General features: G+C 36.5%; 1 protein-coding gene across 1 annotated transcript in view; it reads right to left on the reverse strand.

The window, feature by feature from the left end:
- Positions 1 to 25,099, reverse strand: part of RNF17 (ring finger protein 17) — a 224,083-nt gene that overhangs the window by 49,091 nt on the left and 149,893 nt on the right. The window contains exons 23-26 of the mRNA XM_049867103.1: positions 12,907 to 12,997; positions 11,820 to 11,935; positions 6,940 to 7,226; positions 2,295 to 2,458 (exon numbers count right to left, since the gene is read on the reverse strand). Of these exons, the coding sequence (XP_049723060.1) occupies positions 2,295 to 2,458; positions 6,940 to 7,226; positions 11,820 to 11,935; positions 12,907 to 12,997 (658 nt within the window). The remainder of the gene's footprint in view (positions 1 to 2,294; positions 2,459 to 6,939; positions 7,227 to 11,819; positions 11,936 to 12,906; positions 12,998 to 25,099) is intronic.

Genomic DNA, 25,099 nt, shown 5'->3' on the forward strand with positions numbered 1-25,099 from the left:
TTTAGAGAGCATGAGAGATTTTAAAAAATCCACCATCTTATTTATTCAATTTATGTACAGTTCATAATTTATGATAACTTGATGCAAACTGGATTTCGATTTACCTTTGTATGAAAGGAAAGGGTATGTGTTATCTTAATATTGCAAATGTATGTGAAAACTGACCTATTTGCATATAAACACATGGATCTGTAAGTATCCAGTGCTTAAGTACTCACTCAAAATCTGAAACCATTTTACTTCTATTAAAATAATTAAAGCTGGAATCCAGCAGAAAAAGCACAAGATTCAGAATCAGAAAATTAGGAATCAGATGTTTGGATATGATAAACTCTAGCATCACCACTACTTGGGTGACCTTGCGCAGGTCACTGAACTTAAATCTCAATTTTCTTATTAGTAAAATGGGAATAATAATCTACATCTATATAAAAAAATTTTTTTATGATTATAAAATGATCTAAATGAATAAAATATCAATGCACGTACGTGAAAGCATAAAAATCTGAACTGCTATATGATTGTTACATTTCATCACCAGATAGAAAATAAACTCCTGTCCAAGTAAAAACAAAATACTTCACTCTTTAATTATTCTTACCTTCTTATTAAAACTACAAATTTCAAGTGCTGAATGGCTGATACTTTATCAATGTTATTGCTTTACTTAGTAAATACATTACAAATGGAGGTATTTTCATCTGTTTTTTAGATACAGTTTTTTCAAAGTACATAGCCATTTATAAAGATTTTGCACACAACTTGAGTGCGATCTCAAAATTCTGGAAAAGTAGCCCCATTCCTGAGACAATTAGCTGGACCTTACAAATTTCCTATAGCCATAAACCCGTTGTCCAGTTGATTCCGACTCATAGCAATCCTAAAGGACAGAGGAGAACTGCCCCAAAGGGTTTCCAAGGCTGTAATCTTTACAGAAGCAGACTGCCACATCTTTTTCCCATGAAGTGGCTGGTGAGTTTCAACCACTGACCTTTTGGTTAGCAGCCGAGCACCTAACTACTGTGCCACCAGGGGTCCTCAAATTTCCTACAGCGATATTTAACTTAATAGAAAACAGGTTGTTTTATTTTACACTCTGTATGCAAATAAGGATACTAATTATGAATCAGTGGTCTATTCATTAAAGTATCAGTGGCCAAATCTCTATCTGCAAATAGTTTTTGGCTATTAGGGTTACTGAATGTATTTGAAAACAAAACAGAAAATTCTTATTACAAATAAAAGTTTAATGCATCTGACTGGTTTTCCTAAACTAATGAATTTATTAAAAGATGTTTTAATCAAAAACACTAAACAGACAAGAGATAAGTGGTAACTCTGGTGAAGGGTAAGACAGTACACGATACTGGGGAAGCCAGCACAACTTGTACAAGGCAAGGTCATGGAAGCTCCATAGACACATCCAAACTCCCTGAGGGACCGAATTGCTGGGCTGAGGACTGTGGGAGTCACGGTCTCAAGGAACATCTAGCTCTATTTGCATAGTGTAATTTATAAAGAAAAGATTCTACATTCTACTTTGACGAGTAGCAGCTGGGGTCTTAAAAGCCTGTGAGCAGCCATCTAGGATACTCCACTGGTCTCATCCCTTCGGGAGCAATGAATAATGAACAGAATTAAAGATACAAGGGTAAGATTAGTCCAAAGGACTAATGGACCACATCTACCACGGCCTCCAGCAGACTGAGTCCAGTACAACTAGATGGTGCCTGGCTACCACCACTGACTGCTCTGACAAGGATCACAAGAGCATCCTGGACAGACTGGGGAAAAATGTAGAACAAAATTCTAACTCAAAAAAAAAAAACAAAAACAAACAAACAAACAAAAAAAAAACACCAGGCTTGCTGGCCTGACAAGAGATTGGAGAAACCCTGAGAGTATGGTCCCCTGACACACTTTCAGTTCAATAATGAACTCACTCCTGAGGTTCACCTTTCAGCCAAAGACTGGACAGGCCCATAAAACAAAACAAGACTAAAGGGGCACACCAGCCCAAGGGCAGGGAATAGGAGGCAGGAGGGAACAAGAAAGCTGGTAATAGGGAACCTAAGGTTGAGAAGGGAGAGTGCTGACATGTCATGGGGTTATTAACCAATATTACAGAATAATGTGTGTGTGGTGACTGTTTAATGAGAAACTAGTTTGTTCTGTAAGCCTTCATCTAAAGTACAATAAAAAAAATTAAAAAAGATGTTTTAATCAAATTTTTGTATTTTAGAATCAAAAGACCATTTAGCCTTAGAATAGTCACAAAAGAATATCAGACTCACCCTAATAGTGCCACCAACAACTTCTATTACCTTGCCTCGATACCACATAGTATCTGATCCTCTTACTGCACAGGCTTCTCCTTTTTTCCAGAAATAGGGCTCCAAAAGACCAAGGCATTTAAAATTATTTTGAATTTCACTCATCATTTTTATTAGCTGAAATTCTGGAAAAAAAAAAGGAATTATCAAAAATATACAGCATTCAAGAAAAATTCCTTTCTACTTTTCAATATGAAGTTATCACTAATCTTTAAGAAGTTCGTAACTTATATAATAAGGAATTAAAAATTAGCCCCCATATAATAGAGCTTTAATAAAACTCTAGTCAGTAGCTTTTATGTTTCAAAAAATATACTGTTGACTTATAAATAATTACTCTGATCTCTGATTACAAACATAAGCACTATTTTGAGAGTGGAAATTTCATAAAAAACTCTAAACATACCAGATGGCCTAATATAAAAGAACGATCAATTTAAGATAATGTCAATTTGACAGTACACTTAGATAAAATTGAACATAAGTTATGTGTTCTTTATGGGTTATGGGTACAGCATAATGTTAGGGATATAAAATGCTAATTCTAATTTTGCTACCTACTGCTAATTGGCCCATTATGTATACAGTAAATATATCTCCCCATAATTGATACCACAGAACGCAAGCTATGGAGTCAGTTCCCATACCAGTTCTACCACATCGGTTGTGTGACCTTGGGTAGCTCCTTTACCTCCATAACTGTTTAGTCTTATGTAAACTGCATATAATTATACCAACCTCTATTATCAGTGGTGGTGTAGTGGTTAAGTGCTACAGCCGCTAACCAAAGGGTCAGCAGTTCGAATCTGTCAGGGACTCCTTGGAAACTCTATGGGGCAGTTCTACTCTCTCCTATAGGGTCGCTATGAGTTGGAATCGACTCGATGGCAACGGGTTTGGGTTTTTTTTGGGTATTATCAGTAGTGCGGTAAGGATTAAATGTAAGGCATCTAGCACATTGCCTGGCATATAATGGTAAATAAATTATAGCTATGATCATTTATACATGTCAAGCAGCTTTTGCAGTAAGCATTACTGCTGGAGGTCTCAAGAATCATTCGATTATCCCAGAATAGTGAATTGCACAGATTGTTTTTAAAATGAATAAATAGTATTTAGGAAATAAAATAAACTGAGAGAAAAATTTCAGCAAATTCATAGCTACCATACCTTTATCCATAGATATATTTACTACAGACCTAATAAAGTTTAAGTCCTGTGATTGCTAGAGTTTCTGTGAGTTATAGAATATTTTGGACAGGCTCAGGTTATAGTCAGGAAGCATTTACACATAAGTTTAAAGAGGTCTCAGGAAGAACCTAAATATTCCAAACAGACCTGCATCTTCAATAATTTCTTATGGTTTCTTTTCTCATTCTAAAGAAATATAAACCTTTGTATTCTTCTTCTTAGAGAGCCTCCAAAATTGTGTAAGTGCCAGGCCTTAAAAACCTGGACTACCTCCATTCTTAGGTCAATGTGGGGAAAATAAGAGAGACAAGGTGGTGGAAGGCAGCTCAATTTCTGCTAATCCTGAACCTTCTAAGAGCTGATTTAGCGACCAGTCCCATACTGCTTTTCTTCCATGTTGGGGGAGTACTTAGGATGTTCAGAAAATGGAACTAATGACTCAGTAGAAAAAAAAAAAAAGGAACATGAAGTATTCCATAAAAGAGTTTTTAGATTCTATCAATCACATGTATCATTGCTGGAGGTAGCGTGCAAAAAAAAAAAAAAACAGAGATTTTTACATTAAGGATCCCAAGGTTTATAGATTCATAAATATATCTGAATGGTGATGAGGAGAAAAAATCACAGGTGGCAGGTTCTGATATACTAAAACACTCAATGACTTATAATGGCTTCCTGTCAATTATAATCATCACATGCAAGCTTCTTTATTTATTCTTACTAAATTTCATCACTTCTGAACAAGCTGGACTCCTTTTTCTTATTTAGGCCGATCTTTGTACAAGTTCTTTCCTTATCCTCCCTTGAAGTTTTTACCTTTAAAAATGTATACTGATTTCTTATTTTTTTCTATCTATATTTCCAAAGCCAGAGGTGTTCAGGCGTTTCTCAAAAAGTTTTCCTTCCTGATTTCTAATCTTTTTCATCTTGCGACACTTTGCACACAGTGTATCACATAAGAACAACAGGTATAGTGAAGAAAGCATATGATTTAGAGCTAAAGACCCAAAATATTCCTAAAGATGACCAAGACAGGTAGACAGGCCCCAAGAGATTTCAAGTTTTATAGACTATGGAGTAAATAAATTGTATACATATTACAATATTGTATAAGCTATACTAGGAAAGAAATTGTGGTACTGGTGCAGGTACAGACAAATAGAGCAATAAAACAGAATAGAGAGCTCAAAAACAACTCATACCTATATGGAAACTTGATTTTTGACAAAGGTGACATGATAAATCAGTGGGGAATGTGTGGAATATTAAGTAAATGGTTTTAACAATTGATTAAACACATGAATATAAATAAACTGCATCTCTTTATCATAAAAAAAACTAAAACATACACACCCAAAAATCAATACCAGGATGGAGTAAAAGGTTTAATGCAAAAAGCAAAATTATGAACATTTTACAAAATCATATGGTGGAATGTCTTCCTGATCTCATAATAAAGAAGAATTTATGTAAGATACAAAAACCAAAAACAAGCAGACAAAACAAAAAATAAAGAAACAAGAAGACTAATACAATCACATTAAGAATAAGACTTTCTATTTATGGCTCAGAGCCCTACTGGCACAATGCTTAAGAGCTCAGGCTGCTGTAACAAAAAGGCTGGCAGTTCAAGTCTACCAGCCACTCCTTAGGAACTCCATGGGGGCAATTCTACTCTGTCCTATAGGGTTGCTGTGAGTTGGAATCAACTGGATGGCAATAGGTTTGCTTTTTTTTTTTTTGGTTTTATTCACTGTTTTGCTGTACATAGGGCCGCTATGAGTTGGAACCATTTCAATGCCACTTAACAACATTCATCCAGAAATCTCAAAAAGACAAGTTAGATTTGCTACACATAAAACCAAGAAAGGATAAGCATCTAGGATATATTAAGAACTATGAATCAGAAATCAAGAACCTAATGGAAAATGAGCAAACAACATGGAAAGATATTCCATAAAAGTGGGAATACAAATGATGCAAATATAAGATACTCAACATGATAAGTAAACAACGTAATACAAGTTAAAGCCACACTGACATACAGTTTCACGCCCACTAGACTGACAAAAATCAAAAAGTCTAGCAACATCAAGCGAGAGTTAGCAAGGATGTGAAGCAATGGGAATTCTCGTGTGTTGCTAGTGAGGAGTGTATAATGTTATAAACTACTTTGAAAAACAATCTGGTACTATATAGAAGATGTGACCACACACACATAATCTTAAATAATGCATCAATTCTGCTCACTGGATATCTATCCTAGAAAAAAAATTGCCTATGTGTATCAATTTTTTTTTATCAAGAAACAAGTACAAGAATGTTACTAACATCATTTTTTGTAATTGTGAAAATCTAGAAATAGCATAAATGCCCATCAATAGTGGAATGGGTAAATAAACTGAGATATAATCATTCAATGAAATACCATTCATTCCTAAAAATGAATGACATACAGTTAGATGTATCAAGGTAAATGAATCCTGAACATTTTGGGTGAAAAGTCAAAAAAGAATATGTACATTTTGGTTCTATTTATATAAAATTTGAAAGATGGAAAAACTAAACAATTTATTCAGGGATACACACATAGGTGGTAAACTATAAAGAAAAACAAAATATGATAAAAAATTCAGGAAAGTTGTCTTGGATGGTAAGAGCAGCATTACTAAGTAGGGGCACACAGGTCTTCTAAGGTACTGCTGAAGCTCTCTGTAATCCTGGGTAATATGTACATGGCTATTCATTTAAATATTATTTAAATAATACTTTTATGTTGTATCTTATATTTATGATATATATTTTAAAATAACTCTTTAAAAGGTAGTTTAGGTGTCTACTTTTAGCTTAGTATAGTCTCTACTTTCAAGCCATCTCAGTAAATATTAATTTAGGGGAAAAATATATGTATTTATATATTACAAATATTTTTCAGCATTTTACCTGACTTTGGGATGTTTCTTCAAGGTACTTAATCTGATATAATACTCAAAATGGAAATTCCAAATTCTTACACCAAGAAGAAAAAAACCAAATTAAACTCACTGCCGTAGAGTCGACTCTGACTCAGATCAAACTTAAAGGTACTGCCCCATATGGTTTCCAAGGAGCTGCTGGTGGATTCGAACTGCCAACCTTTTGGTTAGCAGCACAGCTCTTAATCACTGTGCTACATAATACATACCACATCGCTACATTATAATAATAACTCAATAAATGATTTTTATGTGCTGGGCATAATGAAAAGCACTTTGCATATGCTATTTCATTTAACCCTCACAACAACCCTATGAAACTGAGATTCAAAAAGGTCAAATACTTGCTTAATGTTATTTTGACCCATGTCCATCTTACTGGAGAACTGGTGTAGCTACTACTTTTTCTGACTAATCCTATGTAACATAAAAGATCTTACCTGATAATTTAGGTACTACAAAGATAGTTCCATCATCACCAATGCAGCTGACTATTGCCTCAAATACTTTCATGTTAGGAATAGCTGGTGGTTTATAGCATCCAGTGGTTCTTGGTTCTAGAATTTTCTCCTTAAACTCACACAACTTGTGTTCACTGCTATGAGCAGCTTTTTTGTCAGTGTCACAGTTAACTTTAATACACTTAGTAACTCCTGAACCTTCATGTTCCAGGGAGATTTTGAGAGACTTCTCAGAGAATGAATCACTGTTATGTAATTTATTAATTCTGTAATATAAAAAAAAAACTAAACATAAAAGCAAACATAAAATTCTCGGGAAAACAATATAAAAAGAATCCTTCAAATATACTTGAAATTTAAAGAAAATGTTCTAGTCTAGGATATACTAATGTGTTACATGAAAATGAGCATAATGTAAGTTATAATGAAAATTATTTTAAATTATGAATGACATTGATACAAAAAAGCAATATAATTTCACTTGAATGCTTTAACTTACTATCCCATATTCACATGCTATTCATTCTTACCCATTACAAAAAAACCCACTGCCGTCGAGTCGAACCTATAGGACACAGTAGAACTGCCCCATAGAGTTTCCAAGGAGCACCTGGCGGATTTGAACTGCCGACCTTTTATTCATTCTTAAAACCTCATAATAAGCATATGCCAAGTACTGGACAATGAACTAGATTTTTTGAGAAATACAACACCCTCAAACTGATTCTAATTTAGTCCATAGATACAACATATACGTGTGGCAAGTTACCAACACTTATAAAATAAAGGTAATGAGTTCTTTAAAAAACAATAAGAAGCTATTCAAATATTAGGTATTAGAGGTAACATGTTATATTTGCTCCATTTTTTTTAATTTCATGTTATTCCCTTTTAAAAAATAAGTATGTCTACTGTAAAAAAGAAGTCCTAGAAGGAAATATTAACATTGGTTATGTTCTGATATTAGAATTATAGATTTTTGTTTCTTCTAATCTTCTGTATTTTTCCTTTAAAAGGATATAGACATTAATGAAATAGCTACATAATTCCTCAACTACATCCCCCCACCCATCCTAGCCTTAAGACAGCAATTAGTTTTAGTGCTGTAAAAGCACTAAAGTGCATCACAACACGTGGCAGACAATCTAAGTAGTATTAATGTCTCTAGCATGTTTCAGTTTAACGTTTCTTTTATCAAGAAATTGCTTTGGCCTAAAGGCCCCAAGAGAAACACAAACAGGATTAAAGATGTAGAACCTAGCTTATGTTAGTGGCCAGGCAACTGAGTCAACACCTATTATACCTAGCCAACTACCTTATGTCCCACTTTATTGCCTATTTCTCATTCTCCCATTTCATCAGGACTGGGGTCCTGGTCCAAATAAGGCAAGGTATAATTAAAGATCTTTATTTGGACCAGGACCCTAGTCCTGATGAAATGGAAAGAGAATAATAAGGAAGTCATAATTTAAAGTAATTTTCATTTTAAGAAACAAAATCTGCTATAATTCTGCTATAATTCATAGCTAGAACATGACCAATGTATTTCCTTTCAGGAGTTCTTTTTTTGACAGTAGACATCTAAGGAGATCTGGCCATGCATGGTACAAAGTGGCTATTTGGAACATCTATTTGCAATTCCAATATCTCTCTACAGCTGGAAAGATAGATAAAAGAGTAAACTAGGGCTACAGGACTTGTAATTTTCTTCAGCATCAAGCTGAACTTGCATATGAGCAATTCACAGTCTGTTCTGTATCTGGCCCCTGGCCTTGTTCTAACTGCTGATATTGAGCTTCTCCATCTTTCCTTTCCACAGATGTAGTTGATTTGATTCCTGTGTATTCCATCCGGTGAGGTCCACGTGTATAGTCGCAGTTTATGTTGTTGAAAAAGGCGTTTGCAATGAAGCAGTCGTTCGTCTTACAAAATCCTAACACGCCATCTCTGGCCTTGAGTACGTCCCACCTGAATTTAGACACCATTTCAAAAACAGATTTGACATATTGGACACTAATGACAGAAGACCAGAAAATTTGTAGGGTGACAGCAAATACATCATACATGATGAAAGCTAAAGGTCATTAAAAAGACAGGAAAAAAAAAAAAAGACCAAAATGGACGTCAGAACAGACTGAAACTTGCTCTTGAATGCAGAGCAGCTAAAGCGAATAGAAGAAATGATGAAATAAAAGAGTTGAACAGAGGATTTCAGAGGGCAGCTTGAGAAGACATAGTATTATAATGAAAGGTGCAAAGACCTGGAATTAGAAAACTAAAAGGGAAGAACACGCTCGACATTTCTCAAGCTGAAAGAACTGACGAAAAAAATTCAAGCTTTGAATTGCAATAGTGAAGGATTTCATGTGCAAAATACTGAAACAGGCAGGAAGCATCAAAAGACGATGGAAGGAATACACAGTCACTGTACCAAAAAGAACCGGTCAACGTTCAGGAGGTAGCATATAATCAAGAATTGACAGTACTGAAGGAAGAAGTCCAAGCTCCACTGAGGGCTCTTGCTAAAAACGAGGCTCCAGTAATTGGCGGAATATCAGTTCAGATGCTTCGGCAAACAGATGCAATGCTGGAGGTGCTCACTGTCTATGCCAAGAAATTTTGAAGACAGCTGCCTCAGAAACCGACTAGAAGAGATCCATATCTGTGTCCATTCCAAACAAAGGTGATCCAACAGAATGTGAAAATTACTGAACAATATCATTAATATCACACATAAGTGAAATTGTGCTGAAGATAATTCAAAAGCGATTGCAGCAGTACATTGACAGGGAACTGCCAGAAATTCAGGCAGATTCAGAAGGGGACAAAGAACGAGAAATATCACTGCTGATATCAAATGGATCTTTGCTCAAAGCAGAGAATACCAGATATTTACCTGTGTTTTACTGACTATACGCAAAGGCATTTGACTGTATGGATCATAACAAATTATGGATGACATTGTGAAGAACTGGAATTCCAGTACACTTAATTGTGCTCATGAGGAACCTGCAAATAGACCAAGAGGCAGTCATTCAAACAGAATTAAGGGACACTGCATGGTTTAAAATTAGGGAAGGTGTGTGTCAAGATTATACCCTTTCACCATACTTATTCAATCTGTACACTGAGCAAACAAGCCCAGAAGCTGGACTATATGAAGAAGATTGTGGCATCAGCACTGGAAGAAGACTCATTAACAACCTGCTATATGTTTTTTTATATGCACATGACACAACCTTGCTTGATGAAAGTGAAGAGGACTTGGAGCACTTACTGATGAAAATCAGAGACTACAGCCTTCAGTATGGATTACACTTCAATATAAAGAAAGCAAAAAGTTTCACAACTGGACCAATAAGCAACATCATGATAAACGGAGAAAACAGTGAAGTTGTCAAGGATTTCACTTTACTTGGATCCACAATCAACACCCATGGAAGCAGCAGTCAAGAAATCAAATGACATATTGCACTGGGTAAATCTGCTGTAAAAGATCTCTTTCAAGTTGTTAAAAAGCAAAGTTGTCATTTTGAGGAATAAAGTGCACCTGACCCAAGCCATGGTATTTTTCAATCACCTCATGTAGGGAAAACCTGGTGGCGTAGTGGTTAAGAGATTGGCAGTTCGAATCCACCAGGATTTCCTTGGAAACTCTATGGGAGAGTTCTACCCTGTCCCACAAGGTCACTAAGAGTTGGAATCGACTCGAAGGCAATGGGTTTTTTTCTTTTTTTTTTTGGTCACGCATGTAAAGCTGGACAATGAATAAGGAAGACTGAAAAAGAATTGATGCCTTTGAATTATAGTGTTGGTAAAGAATACTGAATATATCATGGACTGCCAGAAGAACAAAAAAGTCTGTCTTGGAAGAAGTACATCCAGAATACTCCTTAGAAGCAAGAATGGCGAGACTTTGTCTCACATAGTTTGGACATTTTATCAGGAGGGACAGTCCCTGAAGAAGGACATCGTGCTTGGTAAAGCAGAGGGTAAGCGAAAGAGAAAGAACCTCAATGAGATGGACTAACAGTAGCTCCGATGATGGGCTCAAGCATAGCAATGATTGTGAGGATGGCTCAGGGCTGGGCAGTATTTTATTGTTGTACAAGGGGTCGCTACGATTCGGAACCAGCTCAATGGCACCTAACAACAACAGAGAGCTTCAGCACTATCTTGATCTTTCTTCCCTTGGGCTACGGGACTGAAACCTCAAACGTAGTACCTGAAAGAATCATTATATGCAAGTATTGTTCAATTACTTTTTTCCTACTCATTTTTGTTTCATATAAATAGATTTTGGTATATATCTATTAGAATTTCCAACACAAAGGTTAAACACTTCCATCGGAGCAAAGGATGTAAAAGGGCTCAGATCTGGTTGTTGTTGTTGGCGGTGGCTACCATCAAGTCAATTTTGACTCATGGCAATTCCTTTCAGAAATAGGTTGCTAGGCCTGTCTTCCAAGGTGTCTCTGAGTGAGTTTGAACCGCCAACCTTTAGGCTAGTAGTTGAGCACTTAACCATTTGTGGCACCAGGGGCCACTTCAAATCTGGTACCAACTGTATAATTTTCTCTTTGGGTTAGAGTGAAAATGTCAAAGGGAAACTATAAAAGCAAGTATCTCAGTAGGGGTTTAAGTATGCAAGAGCTGCTAGGCCTAAATAAAGAAATGAGCAATCCTGAAGAAATTTGTTTCTGAGCTTGTTCCTGAGGATTAGTTTATAAATCATCTTTAAGAGCAAACAAATTGTAATTCAGGTTTGAAAGCAGACAGATATATAGAGATTTAAGCAGGTAATTAAGAAGTCTCCATCATAAACAGATCCCACGCTCCCCCCGCAAAATAGTCTATACCTTTGTTCCCTCAAAGCCAAACCCTTTTTAATCAAATATCTGGAAACATCAACGCGTTCTCCTTTTTCATCTCTGCAGAAAATTTTCACAGGTAATGGCCACATTGTGTTCTTTTCCTGGAGTGATTTAAGAGTAAATATGAGACACAGAAAGTGAAATATTCTTATAAATTAAACATATATATATTAAATATATGTATTACAGTGTATATATATACTATATATAGTAGTATAGTATATATATACATTATAGAAAAATATGGGAGACAGTCAAAGGGGACTGATAGTTGTTTAGTGAAGTGCCCCAAGAAAACCTCACTGTTAAGGTGGAAATTACTCTCTCTCCTCCCCAAAAAGAAAAGAGAATGAAAAGTTCTCTTTTCAGCCCAAAATAAAACAAAACTAAACCCACCAGTTTTAAGTTTCTCTATTCCCCTAAACTCTTTGCAAATTTTAGGATGCAAAATATATTTTCCAAGGTGTGCCTTCTTTCCTACCAAAAGCAAAAGAAAGAACTACAAAATATATATTCTGCTTCATATAGAAAAATTACAAAATTGGAGAAACTACACACAGAAAGAAGTAATATGGAAAAATTAGTTATATAGGAATATTGTAATTATTAATGCAATAAAACATATTTAAATTAGAAAAAATGAAAGAGGCAAAGAATATTTATGTGTTCTCTAAAGATATACCTCTCTTCTCATACTCACACACAGACATGTGCACAGATGCACACACATCTTTTACATAATATGATTTTACTAGAAGCCTAACTCCATTTTTCAAAGAATATCAAACCCTTAAGCTTCAGAAATGCACTCTAGCATACCTATGTTTTTTTTAACATGTATATTACCAATTCAATATTACTTTAGAAATGTCTGATTCATTCACACAATCATTTATGGTACACGTATTATCAAACAGGCATCATACATTGAGATAAGACCAACAAAGGTTACCAAAAACTCCAAATAGTTTGTGGTTATTTTCTCAACAAGAAAGAAAATATACGGAATTGATTACAACATCAACGACACAGTCAGTACATATCTATTCTAACAGTTTACCCCACTACACACCTGTATGATTATAGTTGCTACAGCTCCAGTTAGGTACAATGAAAGACAGTCACAAGCTGTTGCTGTCCACTTGTCACTCCCACCAGTTGGTCTAAAACAAAAAAAATAATGGTATCTTGTTTTATAATAAATAGCATAGTACCTCTAAATATAAAAGAACAAGCCACTTTATATATTTGAACTAACTAAATATGCAGTGAGAAATCAGCTTAAATATGGTTAAGTGTTATCTACATGACTTCCTTCCCTGTTTTCATAACATTTTATTCATTCCTCTATCTATGTTCCATATTACACTATTTACGTATGTCTACTGTGCTTTTTTTTTTTTTTTTTACTGTGCAGCTACATTGAGAAACCCTAAAAAGTAGGTATATCTTAAGTATTTTTAACCATTATAAATGTTTCATATATGTGAATTAGACTACAAACACAAGTAGAGCAGGGATGATATACTACCTTATCTCCATTATTATATCCCTAATGCCTAATATAGTACCTGCCACAGAGAAGGGACTCCAAAAATTTTATTTTTAATATGCATTGTCAAAAATGCTCAGTAAATATTTATTGACAGATCAATGAAAAGAAGAATATACAATTTCATCATTCATCTTAGTTTGCAGAGTCTAAATTCGATGATTTTGGATATTTTCTAAACATCAAATCTACCCCCCCAAAATAAAGAACAAGTACCACTGAAGAATGAGGCATTGGTGGTTCAGTGGTAGAATTCTCGTCTTCTATGTGGGAAATCGGGGTTCAATTCCCAGCCGTACACCTCATGCACAGCCACCACCTGTCTGGCAGTGGAGGCTTGCTATGATGCTGAACAGATTTCAGCGGAGCTTCCAGACTAAGATGGACTAGGAAGAAAAGCCTGGTGATCTACTTCTGAAAATCAGCCAGTGGAAACTCTATGGGTTTGATTTGTAACCAATCATGGAAATGGCGCATGACTAGGCAGTGTCTCATTCCATTATGCATGGGGTTACCATGAGTCAGGGACCCACTTGATGGCAGCTACTGACAACCACTAAACAGATTACAAGTAACATAATCGCAGGCTCTGGAGGCCTCTATAAACATAATTTCTAGATCCAGATTTCTAGATTTCACTGGAGCTGACCTATCAATTGAGTAAATAACTGACTGGTTGATCTTTTCATGTTAAACGATTTATACGCACGAACTAACCAAATCAACTGGGCATGCAGCTTTGCTAAAAATGATTTGATATATATACTACACTATTTATTAAGAAGCCCCATCTCCATACAATGGAATACTATGCAACCATAAAGAACAATGATATATCCACGAAACATATTATAACACGAATGGATCTGGAGGACATAATGCTAACTGAAATAAGTGAATCACACAAGGACAAATATTGTACAACCCAACTCTTATAAGACGAGAATAGATATATATACAGAGACCAATGTTCATTGGTGGTTGCCAGAAATGGGCGGAAGAGGGAGGGAGGATCACTCTCTAGATTGTAGATGCTTGTTATTTTTGGTAATGTGGGTGTAATGAGCCCAGCTTGACCAAAGCAAACAATGGCACTAAGAAGTGCACAAGAGAAGAGGATGTCTGTGCTAAAGAATATGACATACATAATTTGGCAACAACACCAACAATAACCCAAAAATAAGTGTATGGCCACATGTGTATGTGTATAGGCATATACATGTATGGGTAAGTACAGATGTGTACATATGTGTGCACATATAGAAGTATCCATATGTATCTGTACGTACAGATAATATGTGTACATGCATATATTTTATACAGGACACAGTTATAGATACTTCTCAGACTAACCAAATACCTTCAGAGACTGGTTTTCTGGGTTTAAAGGCTTAGGACCTTACTCTCATGGGACAATTCAGTCAACTGGCATCATATAGTTCACAAAGGTCATGTTCTGCATCCTAGTGAGGTGAGTAGTGTCTGGGGTCTTAAAAGCTTGTGAGCAGCCATCTAAGATACAACTATTGGTCTCCATTTATCAGGAGAAATGTAAGTCTCCGAGAATAAACTAGTCTACAGGGCTAATAGCCTACATGAACCACGGCCTCATCTACCCTGAGATCAGAAGAAATAGATGGTACCTGGCTACCACTACTGACCATTTTGATTAGGGGCATAAGAGATAGATCCTGATGAAATGGGAGAAAAATGCAGAACACAGCTCAAATTCTTTTAAAAAGCCCAGACTTAACTGGACAAGCTGAGATTAGAGGAGTCCCTGGGACTACTGTCCTGAGATACTCTTTAAACCTTGAACAGAAGCTATCTCCTGAGGTCACCCTTTAGTGGAATAACAGACAGGCACACAAAATAAAGGATATTACCCGTGAGTACAGTGCTGCATTAAAAAAACATCTATATGAGACCAAAAGGCCAACGTTTACTCTAAAACACTTACTCTAAAGATGAGACATTAAAGGGGGCAGGGAAACCAGAGCACTGAAATGCAACAACCAGAATGCAATTAAAGAGAATGTGGACATATTGTATAAAATGTAACTAATGTCACTGAACAACTTGTATAGAAATTGTCAAATGGGTGCTTAATCTGCTATGTAAACTTCCACCAAAAACACAATAAAATATTATTAGAAAAACAAACAAACACAAATCTCATGAAGTTTTTGGTTGGATATAAGCAGCCTCAATAGATCTTTTGTTTTTGTCTTTGTGTAAATATACCTACCACACTTTTGCCAGTTTAACTTTTTACAGGTGTACAACTTACAGACAACAATTACATTAATCAGCTGTGCAAACTTACTCTTAATGTGATTTTTCTATTACTGTAAACCAAAACTCATTACTCCATAAGCAATAATCACCATTTCCCACTCCCCCCCACCCCTGCTTACCACTAATAAACTTTGGTCTCTATTTAAAAAAAAAAAAGGAAGCCCAATCCCAATCTCCAGAAGCAAAAGAATGAAGCTGGTCCCATACCTCACACTATATACAAAAATTAACTCAAAATGGATCAATGACATAAATATAAGACCTAAAACCATTAAAACTCTTACTAGAAAACATACAAATAAAACTTCAAGACCTTGTTTTTGGCAATGGATTCTTAAGATATGACACCTAGCGTGTAAGCAATAAGAGAAAAAAAAAATTGGACTTCTTCAAAATTATGTTTTTGTGCATCAAAGGATTTTATTAACAAAGTGGAAACAACCTACTGAATGGAAAAAATACTTGGGAACCATACATACGACAAAGGTTTAATATCCAGAACATATAAAGAACTCCTACAACTCAACAACAAAAAGACTAGCAAATCAATTACAAAATAGCCAAAAGGGGACTTCCAGCCAACATGGCACCACAGACAGAAGCACCACACCGTCCCTCCACAGCAAAGACCTGAAAAACTAAGCAAAACAGAGACAAACGTCATTCCTGGAACCTGAAGTTTCAAATGAAGAGATAAAGAACTCAGCCAAACACCAAACGAATTAAGAAACCGACAGAGGGCAGAGAGCAAGGAGAGATACGTGCTGAGGGCCCCTTTCAGCTAACAGAGCACGGATCTGCCATCTTGGACTCCTTTCAGGGATTGGTGGACAGGGGGCACAGGAAAACAGCTTCATGGAGTTCCCAGCAGGAGACAGAGCACCCGGTAACCAGTGATACACACTTTCCTACCCCGGTGGCTTGGCCGGCCGGGAAGTGCAATGTCCATGCCACTTGGATTTACCCCACCCATCCACACTGGAGATCAGCAGACAGGGAGTATGGGAAAGCAGCTTCACGAAGTTCCTAGCAAGAGACAGAGCACCTAGTAACAAGCTGTATATGCTTTCCTAACCCCCACCCTTATTCCCCTCACCCTCCTCTACTTCCCACCAGCCGCAGTCTCTTGGCTGGAAGGCTACTGCTTTGGCCTCAGGCAGCTTGGATTCACACCGCCAACACTGGCCAGCCCCTGAGCTAGTGCTCCTTCTTTCCAATTCTTTTGTTTTTTTCCGTGCCTCACACCAACTGCCCCTCCTTTATTTCGAACACCTGGCTGTGTGTGCCATCTTTGCTTCTCCTTGAAAGGCTGTGAAGCCCTGCTCGACTGGGGAACCACTCCCACAGCCTGTGACACCACCTGGTGGGATCCCTGGGGCCTTTTTTTTGTTTTTGCTTGTTTTGTTTGTTTTCCGTTTCATGAATTGGGAGCCCCTTCTAGCCGGGCTCCGCTGCACGGCCTTGGAGCCACTCTCCCAATCTGTATAGCCGCATAGGTGGGATTCCTTTTTTTTATTCTGTCCTTTTTTTCCTGTTCTTTTCTCTTTTTCCCTTTCTGTCTTTCTTCATTTCTCACTTCTCATCTCTCTATACTTACCTTTTTTTCCTGTCTCCTGAATACCTGATGCTGTGTGACGTCTATGCCCCCTCTAGCCACGCTATACCACATAGCCTGGGAGCCACTTTCCCTGTCTAGGTGGGCCCACTGGAGGGACTCTTAGGAACTTTTCTTTTCCAAATTTTTATCTAGTTATTTTTTTTCTTTTTCCCTTTTTGCGTTTCTCATCTCTCCACTCCAATGGCAAGCTCCCTTACCACTCTTTTTTTCTTCTTTTGTTTGTTAATTTTTGACTCCTGTCTCTCTCTCCTGTTTCCCACACCCATATTAACTCCACATATCACAACCTCCCCCCTCTTTCCTGCCTACCTGCACTGTGCACTGAACATCACACCCCCAAGAAGCACAGGCACAGCCTACCAGAACCTGCCCAGCACTGATTCCTGGTCTGCTCTGTCAGCCCTAGTACATGTCACACACAACCCATCCCAGCTCGTACCCTTCAGCTGTACCTTCCTTGATGCACCATAGCTGAGTGACTGGCCCTGCCCACTGGACAAGGAAGGGAAAAGTATTGTGACTACAGACGAGCAAACAACAAAGAAAACACAAACTGTCTGCTCAGACATAACCAAATAAAACAAAAAGCAGGACAAAACAATTTACAATCAAGAAACAAAATAACTACTGAATGTCCCAAAGACAGCAGACAATACGAAAAATATAAAAAAACAGGACAGGATGTTTCCAGTAGGCATCCAAAATAAAATACCAGCTAACTTTCCAGTAGAAAAAAGGTACCAGAACTACATGACAGGGAATTCAAATCTCTAATATTCAGAGCAATCCAACAGTTGAAGCAAAAAGCAGACAAAAAAGAGAGAAAATATACAAATTTATGGAAAAGGCAGACAAAATCATGGAAAATACAGACAAAAAATGGAAGAATTCAGGAAAATAACATAGGAAAAGAATGCCAAAATAAATTCACAACTAGAAATCATACAAAAACAACAAAAGAAATCCAAAAGGTAAACAAGATTTCAGAAATGGACAGTGCCATAGAAGGGCTGAGGAACAGGTGTGAAATAACGGAAGACAAGATCAGCGAAATTGAAGACAAACACTTGGATACAACTCTTTGAGGAAATATCAAAAAAAGAATGAAGAAAAATGAAGAAACACTGAGAAATGTGTGGGATACAATCAAAAGAAAAATTTGCAAGTGATTGGGGTTCAAGAACAGGGAAAGAAAATGGGAAACACAGAGAGGATCACTGAAGAATTGCTGACAGAAAACTTCCCTAATATCATGAATGATGAAAAGCTGACCATCCAAGAAGCTCAACAAACCCCATATAGGATAGACCCCAAAAGAAGAAAAACACCAAGGCATATCATAATCACACTCACTAAAACCAAAGACAAAGAAAATATCCTCAGAGCAGCTCAAGGAAAACAAAAAGTCACATACAGAGGACAAACAATAAGACTAAGCTCTGCTAATCTGGCAGAAACCATGCAGGCAAGAAGCAATGGGATGACATATATTAAACCTTGAAAGAAAAAAATTGCCAACCAAGGATAATATATCATGAAAACTTTTGTTCAAGTATGATGGTGAAATTAGGACATTTCCAGATAAACAAAAATTAAGAAAATATGTAAAAACCAAGCCAAATTACAAGAATTATTAAGCGGAATCCTTTGGTCTGAGAACAAACAACATCAGGCCACAGCCTGAATGTAGGATGCAAGATTGTACCTGCCAGATACCAACCTAGGAAATGGACTCATGAGGACTATCCAAAACCAAAAGAATTGCAACAGGGAACCAGAGAGGTTAATCTGTAAATGACAACAACATCAGAACAACAAAAGAGGGAATAAATGGTATACATATGGAACTTTCTAACAGAAAAGAATGCAGTGCGATACCAAATAATAACAGGAAGATAAGGGCAAATTTCAAGGTAACCACAAAGAAAGTTAACAAACCTACTCATCAAAATAAAGAAGAAAAACATAAAGTTCAATAAAAACAAAATCTACAAAAACAAAAGAAATGAAAAAGAAATTCATAAATAAAAGGAACTCAGCACAGGAGAGTAAGAAGAAAGAAAATGTTAGCACCACAAAATGACTGCAATAAACTCACACCTATCAATAATTACACTGAATTTAAATGGCCTAAATGCCCCCATAAAGAGACACAGAGTGACAGAATGGATTTAAAAAACAAAACAAAACAGGATCCATCAATATGCTGTCTACAAGAGACATTTATTTAAAATCAAAGGATGGAAAAAATATATCAAGGAAGTAACTACCAAAAAGGAGCAGGAATGGCAATACTAATCTCTGATAAAATAGACTTTAAAACAAAATCTACCATAAAAGACAAGGAAGGGCACTAAATAATGACTAAAGGGGCGATCCATCACGAAGGCTTAACCATAATCAACATCTATGCACCCAATGACAGGACTCCAAGATACATAAAACAAACACTAACAGCATCGAACACAGAAACTGACAGTTCCACAATAAGAGTAGGAGACTGCAACAGACCACTCTTGGTAAAGGGCAGAAAATCTAGAAGGGAACTCAGTAAAGATACAGAAGAGCTAAAGAGCACAATCAGCCAACTTGACCTCACAGACATATATAGAACACTCCACCCAACAGCTGCAAAGTACACATTCTTTTCCAATGCACATGGAACGCTCTCCAGAACAGACTACATCTTAGGGCACAGAGCAACCCTCAATAAAATCCAAAACACTGACATAATACGAAGTATCTTCTCTGACCACAATGCCATCAAAGTAGAAATTAACAATAGGAAAAGTAAGGGAAAAAAATCAATTGCATAAAAACTAAATAACACCCTGCTTAAAAACCACTGGATAATAGAAGAAATCAAAAGATGGAATCAAAAAATTTCTAGAATCAAATGAGAATGAAAACACATCATACCAAAACCTCTGGGATACAGCAAAGGCAGTTCTCAGATGTCATTTTATAGCAACAGATGCACACATCAAAAAAGAAGGGACAACATCAAAACATTAGCTATGCAACTTGAGCAAATAGAGAACAGCAAAAAATGCCCACAGCCACCAGAAGAAAGGAAATAATAAAGATCAGAGCAGAAATAAATGAAATAGAGAACAGAAAAACAAGACAAAAAATCAACAAAACCAGAAGTTGGTTCTTTGAAAGGGTCTACAAAATCAACAAACCACCGGCCAAAATGACAAAAGAAAAACAGGAGAGAAGACAATAACCCAAACAAGAAATGAAATGGGGGACATTACAACAGACCCAACTGAAGTAAAAAGGATCATAACAGAGTATTTTGAAAAACTACACTCCAACAAATTTGAAAACCTAGAGGAAATGTACAATTTCTAGAGACCCACTACCTACCCAAACTGACACAAAATGACATTGAAAGTCCAAAGAGAACCGTAAGAAGAGATTGAAAAGGTAATTAAAAAAAGCTTATCCAAAAAAAAAGCCCTGGCCCAGATGGTTTCACTGGAGAATTCTACCAAACATTCATGAAGAACTTATACCAGTACTACTCAAACTATTTCAGAATATAGAAAAGAAAACGATACTTCCAAATTCATTCTATGAAGCCAGCATAACCCTGATACCAAAACCAGACAAAGACACCACACAAAAAGAAAATTACAGAACAATACCGCTCACGAACATAGATGCAAAAATTCTCAACAAAATTCTAACCAATAGAATTCGGCATCAGATCAAAAAAATAATAAACCATGACCAAGTAGGATTCATATCAGGTATGCAAGGATGGTTCAACATCAGAAAATTAATCAACATAATCCACCACATAAATAAAAGAATCACATGATCATCTCAATTGATGCAGAAAAGGCATTCGACAAAGTCTAACACTCACTCTTGATAAAAAAAACTTTCAATAAAATAGGTACAGATGGGAAATTTCTCAATATAATAAAGGGCATCTCTGAATAACCAATAGCCAACACCATTCTTAATGGAGAGAGGCTGAAAACATTCCCCGTGAGAACACGACAAGGATGCCCTTTATCACCACTATTTAACACTGTATTGGAAGTCCTAGATAGAGCAGTAAGGCCTGAAACAGAAATAAAGGGCATTCAGATTTGTAATAAAGAAGTTAAACTGTCCCTATTTGCAGCTAACATGATACTATATATAGAAAACCCAAAAGACTCCACAAGAAAACTACAGGAATTAACAGAAAGATTCAGCAGAGCAGCAGGATACAAGATAAACATAGAAAAATCAGCTGGATTCCTATACACCAAGAAAGAGGTTGTTGAAAAGGAAATCAAGAAAACAATACCATTTATAATAGCCCCTAAAAACACAAAATACTTGGGAATAAGTCTAACCAGGGATGTAAAAGAAAACTACAAAACACTACTGCAAGAGACCAAAAGAGATCTACATAAATGGAAAACAAACCATGCTCATAGACAGGTAGATTCAACATTGTGAAAATGACAATTCTATCCAAAGTGATTTACAAATACAATGCAATACCAATCTAAAAACCAACAACATTCTTTAAAGAGATGGAAAAACTTATCATTAACTTTATGTAGAAAGGGAAGAAGCCCCAGATAAGTAAAGCACTACTGAAGAAGAAGAATAAAGTAGGAGAACTTGCACTACCTGACCTTAGAATCTACTGTACAGCTACAGTAGTCAAAACAGCTTACTACTGATACAATAACAGATACATTGACCAATGGAACAGAATTGAGAACCCAGATGTAAATCCACCCACCTATGGTCACCTGATCCTCGACAAGGGCTCAAAGTCCATCAGACGGGGAAAAGACAGTCTATAACAAATGGTGCTGGCAAAACTGGATGTCGATTTGCAAAAAAATGAAACAGGACCAATACCTCAGAGCATATACAAAAACTAACTCAAAATGGATCAAAGACTTAAATATAAAGCCAAAAACTTTGAAGTTCATAGAAGAAAAAATAGGATCAATGCTAGAGGCCCTAAGACATGGAATTAACAGGATACAAACCACAACCAACAACTCATAAGCTCTAGAGGATAAGCTACATAACCGGGATCTTCTAAAAATTAAACACTTGTATTCATCAAAAGACTTCACCAAAAGAGTAAAAAGAGGACCTACAGGCTGGGAAAAAAATTTTGGCTATTACACATCAAAGGTCTAATTTCTAAAGTCTACAAGAAAATCCAAAACCTCTACAACAAAAAGACAAATAATCCAATTAAAAAATGGGCAAAGGAAATAAACATTTCACCAAAGAAGACATTCAAGCAGCCAACAGACACATGAGGAAATGCTCACGATCTCTAGCCATCACAGGAATGCAAATCAAAACCACAATGAGATACCGTCTCACCCCAGCATTACTGGCACGAATCAAAAAAACAGAAAATAACAAATGTTGGAGAGGCTATGGAGAGATCGGAACTCTTATGCACTGCTGGTGGGAATGCAAAATGATGCAACCATTTTGGAAAACAATATGGTGCTTCGTTAGAAAGCTAGAAACAGAAATACTATATGATCCAGGAATCCCAACCCTAGGAATATACCCTAGACCCATAAAAAAAAAAAAATAAGAGTCATCAAATAGACACATGTACACCCATGTTCACTGCAGCACTGTTTACTAATGGACCACAAAGGACTAATGGACCACATCTACCATAGCCTCCAACAGACTGAGTCCAATACAACTAGAAGGTGCCCGGCTGTGACCACTGACTGTTCTGACGGGGATCACAATACAGGGTCCTAGACAGAGCTGGAGAAAAGTGTAGAATAGAATTCTAACTCAAAAAGAAAGACCAGGTTTGCTGGGCTGACAGAGACTGGGGAAACTCTGAGAGTGTGGCCCCCAGACACCCTCTCAGCTCAGTAATGGGGTCACTCCTGGGGTTCGCCATTTCAGCCAATGATTAAACAGGCCCATGGAATGAGACAAGGCTGGGCGGCATACCAGCCCTGGGGCAGCGACTGGAAGGCAGGAGGAACAGGAAAGCTGGTAATACGGAACCAAGGGTTGAGAAGGAGAGTGTTGATATGTCATGGGGTTGTTGACCAATGTCATACAATAATGCGTATACTGACTGTTTGACGAGAGACTGGTATGTTCTGTAAACCTTCATCTAAAGTTCAATAAAAATTAAAAATCGGCAAAAGACTTGAACAGACCTTTCTCCAAAAATATGCAAATAGCCAATAAGCACATGAGAAGATGCTCAACATCATTACCATTATGAAAATGCAAATCAAACCACAATGAGACATCACTACACACCCACTAGGATAGCTATTACAGAGCCATGGTGCTGCAATGAATAAGCACTCAACTGCTACCCAAAAGGTTGGTGGTTTGAACCCACACAGAGGCTCCATGGGAGAAAGGGCTGGTGACCTGCTCCCGTAACATTACAGCCTAGAAAACTCTATAGGGCAGTACTACTCCGTCACATGGGGTTGCTATGAGTCAAAATTGACTTGATGGCACCTAACAACAGGATGGCTGTTATCAGAAAAATGGAAAATAACAGTGTTGATGAGAATGTGGAGTTACTTGGAATCCGCATCCATTGTTGTTGGGAATGTAAAAGGTGTAGCGGCTGTAAAAAACAGTTGGGTGGTTCTTCAAAAAGTTAAACATATGACCCACCAATTCCACTCCTAGGTATATACCGAAAAAACATGAAAGCTGGACCTCAAACAGATATTTGTACACTGATGTTCACAACAGCCAAAAGGTAGAAACAACTCAAGTGTCCATCAACGGATACATGGACAAATGAATGTACTATATCCACACAATGGAATATTATTCAGCCATAAGGAGAAATGAAATTCTGATTCATGTTATGACATGAATCTTGAAAACATTATGCTGAGTAAAATAAGAGATAAAAGGACAATTATTATACGAACCCACTTATATCAAATACCTACAACAGGTAAATAGAAATCAAAGTTTTTGTGGTTGTCGGGCTGGGAGGAGGGGAAAATGGAGAGTATTGCTTAAAGGGCATTGAGTTTCTTAAGGGGGCACTGAGTTGGGTAAGGAGAAACTTTAAGAAATAGATGGTGGTGATGGTTGCACAACATGGTGAATGTAATTAATGTCACACTTAAAAGGGGTTATACGGCAAATGTTAAATATATTTTACCACAATAATATTTTAAAAAAAGTGAACATTCTAAAATGATAGTGGGCAACTGAAAATCAGTTGCATACTCCTTAAGTATGCAACTGATTAAAAAAAAAAATTTAGGCATGTTTTAATTGGCATGTCTACAAAATACTTTTTTTAACATTTTTAGATAAAGAAGTGAGTTTTCTTTTCTGTCTTATTTGCCTTTTTATCTCTATGAAGTATAAAACACATTAAAATTAGAGGGAAAATCTTGGATTTTTTTCAAATAAACACATTGATTTTTTTTTAAAAAAGTGGTTATTCCATGATAGAATAATAATAACCATCACTACCCATGTGCAAATCTGTTAAAAAATTTGGATAAAATTCACACCGTTAAAATGAACACTCAATTACAAATATTAATAAAGCATTGGAAAGTGGAAGCATGAAAAAAAAAGTTCAGTGTTCTTATGAGCTGGGAAGTTTAAAGTATTAATAACTTCTAGAATTAGGTATTGTTTAATACTTACGTGTATCTGTTTTAAAAATCACATGCATGCTCATTAAAGTTTTTATAATGTTGAAAGGGCCTTTGGGAACTTTTAGCTTTATTTTTAAACAGATTTTTTTTATGTGTGTGCTTTAAGCGAAAGTTTACAGCTCAA

Source organism: Elephas maximus, chromosome 23, assembly GCF_024166365.1.
Source record: "Elephas maximus indicus isolate mEleMax1 chromosome 23, mEleMax1 primary haplotype, whole genome shotgun sequence".
In the NCBI taxonomy this organism is placed as follows: domain Eukaryota; kingdom Metazoa; phylum Chordata; class Mammalia; order Proboscidea; family Elephantidae; genus Elephas; species Elephas maximus.